General features: G+C 37.4%; 1 protein-coding gene across 1 annotated transcript; it reads right to left on the reverse strand.

The window, feature by feature from the left end:
• Positions 1-5,863: 5,863 nt before the first annotated feature.
• Positions 5,864-7,581, reverse strand: LOC146654398 (RIMS-binding protein 2). The gene is made up of 5 exons (XM_085380751.1): positions 7,345-7,581; positions 6,829-6,985; positions 6,369-6,490; positions 6,172-6,243; positions 5,864-6,078 (listed from the first exon to the last, which is right to left on the reverse strand). The coding sequence occupies exons 1-5, from the start codon at positions 7,564-7,566 to the stop codon at positions 6,013-6,015; spliced, it is 639 nt and encodes a 212-aa protein (XP_085236877.1). The 5' UTR covers positions 7,567-7,581; the 3' UTR covers positions 5,864-6,012.
• Positions 7,582-9,167: the final 1,586 nt, after the last annotated feature.

Consider the following 9,167-nt stretch of genomic DNA (forward strand, 5'->3'; position numbering starts at 1 on the left):
TACTGTTCTGGAAACATCTAAACTCTGACTTAAAAGTGTCATATTTATTTAAAATACAGACACGTGTTAACACTATAATGTGTATTATTAAGGTATGTTTTACCTATCAATTCTTTGTCATTTGTAATGTCATTAATAATCAAATAAAGTCACGATTAAAGATTTCATGGCATATTCCTGTATGTTTTTTCCTGGATCATACACTTTTAATCCAAATCAGTCATGCTTTCCAATATACAAAGGACTGCTCACCAAACGATAACTTCTTAATAAACCAATTTAACCACACACGACAAATAAACCCTTTTGAATGAGAGCGGCCCTTGTGTCAGAACAGAAATACATTTCAACGTGCTGCTTCACAAGAGCAACGAACAGCAGCAATCGCCAAATTCAAAAAGTAAGATTAAACAGTCTGTTTGCTTATTTATGGTCTTTGTTAGATAAAGACTGAGCCAAGACAGCTGAACAATGTGGCTACGTGCCACATATCCACATGAATGATTAGCTTTTGAAGAGGTGAAAAGGATCAATATTTTACCAAAACACTCAAAAATTAATTAGAATTTGTATAAATCATCATCAATTTTTCTTTTCAAATGTCCTTTTCCAGTAATTATTGATCTCATGATCTCATCTGGTAAAAAAAAGCCTCCCAGCATAGGAGGCCAATCAAACTGCTTGATAAAAGATAATAAATACACACAAGATTTATGGTCAGTTTATCAGACATTTTAGTACACTTTGCTTCCACAGCACAGCTATTACAAGTTGTTTGATGAGCAATCATTTCTGGAACTTTTGACATTCCCTACACACATTAGACAGATAAGATACTAAGATGTAATAACACCTGGTTAAGTCAATCGGAGGTCACTAAAATTAATATTGTAACAACATTGTAACCATAACACTGCTGGCTTGTCTAGTCCCCTCTCCAATCAGATCAGGAGTGACATATTTAGCCACATGTTTCCCTTAAATTGCTCGCTGTCTGAGTGATGTGGGCTTTATAGATAATTGAGAAACTTGTTAGGAGAGATGACATCCATCCCAGCACCTCTCATTTGTAGAAATCTGGCAAAATTCATTAAACTGCCCAGAATAAGATAAGAGACAAGATAAACATTTATTAGTCCCACACATGGGAAAGTTTTTAAAATGTGACTATCCAGAATTGGGACCAGTAACTAGAGTTACAGTCTCCCACTCCAGATTGTTAATCAACCAAAGACCCAGACGGGGTTTAATTCATTTGAAAGTCTGATGCTTACCCTTGTTCCTAGTTGGAAAACTCATAAGTCTTATTTGTTATTATCTGTTGTTCACCCGGCTGGTTTCTGTCTGATTTCTCAGACTTTTTATCTGATTTAGTGCTCAGCTCAGATAAAGCAATTATTGTAGATACTAAAAATATTAGCCTCAAGATAGCATTTAGTCTATTATTAGACTCAATTGCCTTTTTAATCACACTCTAGTGTTTCTTGTTAGAAACTAAACATTTAAATTCTTTTTCTGAAAACCCTCTTTTGTCTGATCATTTCCTAATAGCATTTACATTTACAATGATGGATTACACAGCAGTGGAAGTCTTTCTGAAAGTGCTGTAACTAAGATTAAGGGTATAATTCATCCACTGACATCTTGTCCAATACCTTGTGCTAACACAGTGCAGACTAGCTATCTGAGGGCTACTTCCAGAGAGGCAGATTATCATATTAATAATTTTACTATTTCTACTCTTTTTTACCCCAAATTAACCTTTCTGGGTTAACTTCAGTAATTACTTTTCCCAAACCATCAGCTTTAGGTATTGAAGGTACAAGGTACTTGTAGTGGTTTGAATCAGATCTATCTAATAGATCCAATAGGTATAAATGGAGTGTCCTCTTCACACACTTAAGTTAATTATGGATTTCTGCAGAGTTCTGTGCTAGGACCAATTCTGTATTCATTATACATGCTTTTCTTAGCCATTATCATTAGAAGGTATAGCATACATTTCACTGCTATGCAGATGAAACCCAACTTTATCCATTCATGAAGCCAGATCACACACACACCAACTTAAACTGCAGGAATGTCTTTAGGACATAAAGACCCGGATTGCCTCTAATGTTTTGCTTCTAAATTCAGCTAAAACTGAAATATCTCAGAAATATGGTATCTAACCAGATTTTTACACTGGATGGTATTCCTTGGCCTCCAGTAACACTGTTGGGCCAGTAACACATATCCTGTCATTTTTGACCAGGATATGTCCTTCAATGCACATATTAAACTACGTTTTAATATATATGTGTGTTTTCTTCTATTTGTGCAATATCTCTAAAATTAGAAACATCCTGTCTCAGGGCTGGATCAGGTGACCCTGAATTCTCCCTTAGTTACAGTGCAATAGGTCTAGGCTGCAAGGGGATTTCCATGATGCACTGAATGTTCCTTCTTCATTCACCTTTTTCACTCACTATGTGTTCATACACCTCTTGTCTTGCTCACAGGGGGGCATTTAACTTTTAGGATTTTCTCTGTTTTCTTTGTATTATTGTAGGGCCTTTTCCCCTACAGTACAAAGCGCCTTGAGGCAACTGTTGCTGTGATTTGGTGCTAGATATATACAACTGAACTGAATAAGATGTTATTTCATTGATCTGTGTAGTCCTAAATCCTTGTTTCTTTTTTCTTTTGAGATACTGAATAACTAAATACAGAGCAAGTACATGAAAGTGACTGAAATTTTTTTCTCATCAAAATCTCTTGACTGTATAGCAGCACTGATCAGGTGCATGACTAGCAGCAGCAACACAAGGCACATACTGAGTTTAAGAAAGTGCAAGAGGATTCTCGGACAGTTAATTTCTTCCATCCTTGGGGATGGAACCAAACCAACAGTGATGATAATAAGAAATCTAGATGCCTAAAATGAGAGAGAAACAGGAAAGGTGAACTTTTCTTGACAGATTCAGATTATATCTGCCGCCCTGTTGCTCATTCTAATGCCTTCTGAGTTGTTTATATTTTATTTACAGCTGCTCTCATGAGCTCAATGGTCAAAGGTAAAACATAATTCAATTAAAGCCCTGCTGGGAGGATAATACCTACCGGTGTCATTAGGTGCTGTGCTCGTTTTTGGCCCCTTGACGCTATCTATATCACCCTAAGTACTTTAAGGACTCACTTAGGATATAATCCCATGTTGCACAGGGATAGATGGCTGATGCAAGGACAGCCTTTGGTGCAACAGTGCTGAGATAATCAGAGAGATGCACAGTCATGCTGGCCTGCTGCAAAGACTCACTGCTGTTTTTTTCAGCCTTCACAAAGGTACAACCTATATGTGTGTGTGTGTGTGTGTGTGTATCTGTATGTGTGAGTGTGTATGTGTATGCTGGCTGGCTTAATATTTGATGACTTGCATAAAAAGAAACTTATTGTCTGGTGTTGCATTTTGATGATCTTCTCCATTACTCTCTTTCTGCTTGTTTCTGGCTCCGTTTTCTTCTAACGAGGACATCTTTTCTCGGTTTGTGCACGCCACCCATCCCCCACTTCCTCTTATTTCACTTGGTGTGACTCTGAGGTTTGGGTTGTCGTGACAACAGAGGACACAGGCCCATCTCTATTCTGTTTGCAAAGTTTCTGTTGTTGCAAGCATATTGCACATTTGCTGCTGGGATAGGGGAAGAGCCTTGCACCACCATCCCCCACCCACACCTTGTCACAAACATGCAGGCGTGAATGAGTTCTCAGAATTATAAATGAGATACAAAGTGCTTCCTGTAATTTATACACAATGTTTTAGACTTGCAAGACAGTAATGTCTGACTTTTGAGGACCGTGCTGAGGAGCACCGCTCTCCCTTTGCTAACATAAACCTTTAAGAGCTTCAGCATCTCCAAAGTGAGCTCCCTCAATCAATAAGTCTACTTTGACTCACTTTGATCTTTTATCATTACATTGCTATTTCAGTCAATCCTTAGTGCTGCATTGGCAAAGAGCTACGAGATCATTGGTACACATCCACATAAATTATTATCAAGATCAATATCTATCTGCTTCAGAGACTGACTTTTGTTTTAAAAGCAGTTGCCACCTCGTAAAAGTATGTCCTTAAAAGGGTTGAGATCACGCTTGGCAGCAGCGGTGCAGTCGGCCAGGACCTGGGTGTACACTCTGAATTTGCATATGTGCATGTGTGTGTGCGCGCTTGTGGTTGTGTCTGTGTGTGCAGATGTGCAAATAAACACTTAAATTAGACCTCCTAAGATAAACGACGTTAAATTCAGAGGTACTTTTAGGTTGTGAAAATAGATTGATCTGATATTTTTACTTAGTGTGAACACAAAAAAGAAATATGAAGTATAGTACAAGTACATGTTTAGGTGTGTACGAGGTAGTTGGACTAACAGCAGCTACAGGTTCATAAGATTACATACACATCAAATTTAAAAAATCTCTACAAAAAGCTGTTAATACAACTAATAATTCCTGCTTTATCTTAAGGAAATGTGCAAATACTATTTCAACTACTGTGTGGTGTGTGTGCGTACGTGTGTCTTTGTGGGTGTGCATGTGTGTGTGCACATCTGCATATACTTGCATGCATGTATTTTGTGTGTGTGTGTGTGAGAAACTGTTGGGGCTTTTCCTGTGTAAACCACGTGGCTCAGACAGGGTTAATAAAAAGATCACGCTCACTTCTGGGTTTTCTTTCTTCCTTGGACTCCAAACGCTGGTAAGACCCTGATGACAACTTGAAAATCTGATGATCAACGTTTTTTAAACACACTAACATACTAAGACATTACTACTTCATTTCAGCCTAATTTTGAGCAAAATGTCAAGTCTTTTGAATGTTTTTCTTTCTTTTTATCAAGAATGATAACGTGAATTTTGATCGTGTGTTCGGTTCAGTTTGTGAAGCCTTGCCTTTGATTAACCTTCAGTTTTCAGTATTTGCGGTGGATCGACCAGAAGCTACTTGATGTACAGTGTTGTCACCCATAAAGTAGAAAGCACTACTAAACTTTACTACACAGTGTAGTGTTTCCTACTTTATGGATGAGTATACTGTTTGCTGCAGAGGAAAGTAAAAGAAGAAACCAGACCGACTATATGAACATTTGAAAACCTGCTGAACTTCTTTGTTATTTTAACCAATAAATTTTGTATTTCTTTTTATTACAACAAATGTATTTACCAGACAAGAAAAGAACTGAATGTCAATTTTTGGTCCATTGTTAAAAAGAAAAATCAGGTAAGGAAAGTAAGAATTAGGACAGTTTATTTTCAGTTTAACTACAGCTCTTACATTTGTTACATGATTAAAACTTTTTTTCAGTTATAACAAGAGTCTCTTTATTTTTACAAAAAATTGCTGCAAAATTCAAAATGTTTTTTTTTCTTTTTAAATAACTTATATGAAATAAGCCAGTGATAGAAAATATATACACAGGGCATAAGGCAAAAAATGGAAATGCTATATCAAAACACTGGGGAGAAAGAAATCTGTAAATTGTGTATTATTAAGGCTAAAATAATTTATCCATTCCCATCAGGTAATTTATTTAGCAAGTCAGTTCTTGTGTTTTTGTGAAAGCGCCTAAAGCAAAAATTGCCAGACAAAACATTTAGTATCTTACCTGTAATTTTCAAAATATGCATTATTGTAAATATTCTGTTTTTTTGTTGTTCATGTTTTTTTTTTGGTTTTTTTTTTTTTTTTTTTTGCATCAAAGGGTTTGTAAGTATCTGTTATTTCAATAAAGAAACATTTAAACAAAGGTCTGAACTCTTTTTAGTTTTGAGCATTCTTATTGATACTAACAGAGGGGTTCATTAGCTGCTTACTTTCAGTCTAAAACGGATGCAGTTAGTAGAATATAAAAATAAAATAAACTATTTTTTGATATATGAAGTGTCCTTTTAGCCATATTTTACATAGAAACTTCTGGTTTCTCACTGCGTCTGTGACTTGGCATTTGTAGCAAACAGCTTAGCGTGCATTTTCTTCTAATCCCAGGGAAACAGCTGCAGAAAGTTTGATGGAACCAAACCTCGTTGTCCGTGAAGATCTCCCTGAAGTTGAAATTAAAGTTTAGCTTCTGTACAGACATCAGTATGAAAACTAAACACCAGTCACTGTATTGTAAGTGCAAGGATGATGCTTACATAGTAAAACCCATCTTGATCCATGTCACCTAAAACATATATGATATCTCCCGAACGAAAGCCGAGTTCAGCCTGTAAGACAGAGCAAGTCAAAACCAGTTTGTGTAAAACAGTAGATTAACAGTAGACTTAAACAGTAGATTAATCTTCATATTTTAAATATATAATATATGGTAATGTTACTTCACAGTGCTTACTTCACTGTCCATGTTGGGTGAGTTTTCCCATGGATCATAGTCAAATAAGGCTACCATTCGTCTAACAGCCCCACTGTCAGGGATACTGGTGACATCGCTCAGGTCTGGTGTTAGAGACATGCCTGCAGTACGAAAAGCAAACGTCCCAATGAAGCTTTCATGCTAACATAGGAGATAAACAAACACTCCACGCAGTGACAGTGGTAGTGTCATATTTTTACAATCAGTAAATTTTGCATTCACATTTCTAAGCGACGTGCGTGATAATTTTATTCACTGTTATTTGTCCTAATATCTGTTGTAAACTTCCTGTAGGGAGGAGCTCATTGCAAACATCCTCTCACAGATCATCTCTGAACGGCCTCGTTCCAAATTATGCCACAATAATTGTTTTTCAATTATACTTCAGTTACCCCAGCAACACTGTTTTGCCAGCGTGTTACAGTAAACAGGCTAATACCTGTGTGGTCCACGGGGAGGAATCCCTGCTGCATGAGTAGATGCTTCAGATACTCATCATCCACTGGGATCTCAGCCACCATATTACTCGGCACATAGCCAGAAAGCCCGCCAGACTCACCATGATAAAACCCATCTGCGTCTTTGTCTCCAGTAACCTAAAAAAAAAACAGCACCAGCAGTTACTTTTATAACTTTAGGCTTGGTTTCTGAATAAAAGAGTGTATTTATTGCATACATGTATTTGTCTGTATTTATGTGATGCAGCAGCAGACAGATTCAGAGAAAAAAGGCGGTAAATCACATCAATCAGATGAAAAAGGTGACAGGAAATGAAGAAAAAAAACCTATTGTCTTCTTACACATTTAACTGTCGTGACTCCAGCACAAACAGGAAACACTATAGGTTCTTTCAAAGAACATTTTGAACTGATGAAGAGATGAAACGCAACTCAAACACAGAGAAGCGCTTCGGTTTAGTATTGTACAGAGTGCATGAAATTACACTTAATCTTACCTTGATGATCTGGCCTGGCACAAAGGGCAGCTCTTCTGCAGCTGTCTCGTGGTTTGGAGACATGGCAGCCGGGTTGTACGGGTAAAGTGCAACAAAGAGCCGGACGGTGGGTATGGACACCTGGCTCGCAGTTTCCAGCTCCCAGTCCCTGAGATCCTCCGGAGTAGCGATCCTTACTTCATCTGGGTATATCAAAACATCCAACTCGAGCCTTGTCTCCATTTACAGCAAAGTGAGTGCTCGACTGTCCACCTGGCAGACAGATGGCCACTGTAGACAGCAGACCTCTCCTTAGCCTCAACCTAATGTGAGGTAACTAAGCTAAGCACAAGGAACAGTAATCCTCTTTGAAGCAAGTAGATAGATTCATTAGTTCAGCACTGCCAAACTGCACTGTGTGCAAAGCAACAGGAGCACAAGATGAAATAACTTTAGTTTTAATGCAGATATTTGAAAAGCAAAAATGCTTCCAAATATACTTGAAAGGAGAAGTTCAAAAGTAGAGAAAACAGACCTTTTTAAAAAAATATTTCTTAATGACACATAGATACGTTTAACTGTAGCTCTGTTCGTAATATTTATTTTCTTTTATATACTTTCTTTTGCATTGGTCCTCGTCTCATAGGCCTCGCCAGAGATACTGGTGGGTTTTATCTGGTTGCTCTGGTTTTCTTCTGAAGCGTTGCAATTTATTTTCTTTTAAGTAAAACAATGGTTCTGGTTGGAGAACAAAGCCCTTTATCAGTGTGAGTGTGAATAGTTCAGTGTGGCTGGTTGTGTACAGTGTAGAGTGTATAGTTTATATGTGGCTCTGCTTCCTTAAACTATCAAGCCTTGCTCAATTAAGGAAGTAGCCTTGTTTTCTTGTTTCGTCTTATTGCTCCTCCTCCTCCTGACATGACCCAGTTTTCATCGCTGAAAGTCGACACTTCCTTTCTTCACCTGTGGCCAAGTCAGCAGGTGATAATCTCCTCCAGCAGAGATTATCAATCATCTGTGTGTTTGTTGAAAAAATGGTAAGGCAGAAACTGAAAACACATCTGAGCCATTGCTGCTGTTTACTCTTCCAACCATTAACTGGCGCTATGTTGTTTGAATAACTGAAAGTTGTATCTGAGGAAGTTGAGGCTGAGTAGCTTCAGGTGTTGTTGATTTTATTCACTTCATTAATTTTGTTCAGTTTTTGTTTTTTTGTTTGTGTATGTTTTGGACTTTGAGAAATGCTTTTCTGTAAAGACTGAAGAATATTATCTTTCTTTATGTATTAACTGCCACTATTCATTACTTTAGCTTACTCAGCCCTCATTTTCCCATTATTCCCCATCTGATTTATTTTGTCTCACCTTTATTTGACAGGACAGTGTAGAAAGTAAACAGGAATGAAGCGAGAGAGAGGGTGAAATGCAAAAAATGGACTCAAACCTCAACCAGATGAGCTAAACTGGTGCCCAATTATGTTTCAGTTTTACTGCTGAGAGACAAAATCTGTGTTTTAATGTTGATGATTAAAAGAAGAACCAGCGAACATGTGCACTCACTGCTTTTTGTCCTCTTCAGTTGTTAGTTAGGCTTTTCAAAAGTCAGTTTTCATTCAGACAGTCATTTGTTCTCATATGCCCTCTTTATTATTTTTGCTCTTTTGGATCATTTTGTTCTTACATTATGAGCCAAGCAGGCTTTCCAATTAACATCTTTGATTATTTTGAGTTAAATGATTCAGGTTCTGTTACTTGCTTCCAAACGATTATATGATTAGTTTGTCTGTTTATCTGTTTGCTAGCAGCTAAAGAAAAGCCACAGACAGTTTTAGATGAAATCTTTAC

Source organism: Rhamphochromis longiceps, linkage group LG14 (genome assembly GCF_057381845.1).
Source record: "Rhamphochromis longiceps isolate RC_006_pf linkage group LG14, R_longiceps_female_GT1.1, whole genome shotgun sequence".
NCBI classification, from domain to species: Eukaryota; Metazoa; Chordata; class Actinopteri; order Cichliformes; family Cichlidae; genus Rhamphochromis; species Rhamphochromis longiceps.

Coding starts and splice junctions, on each gene's coding strand:
- LOC146654398 (XM_085380751.1), bottom strand. CDS start 7,566: ATGGAGACAAGGCTCGAGTTGGATGTTTTGATATACCCAGATGAAGTA. Junction 6,986..7,344: donor TGCCAGGCCAGATCATCAAG/GTAAGATTAAGT, acceptor TTTTTTTTTTAG/GTTACTGGAGACAAAGACGC. Junction 6,491..6,828: donor CCTCCCCGTGGACCACACAG/GTATTAGCCTGT, acceptor TTCGTACTGCAG/GCATGTCTCTAACACCAGAC.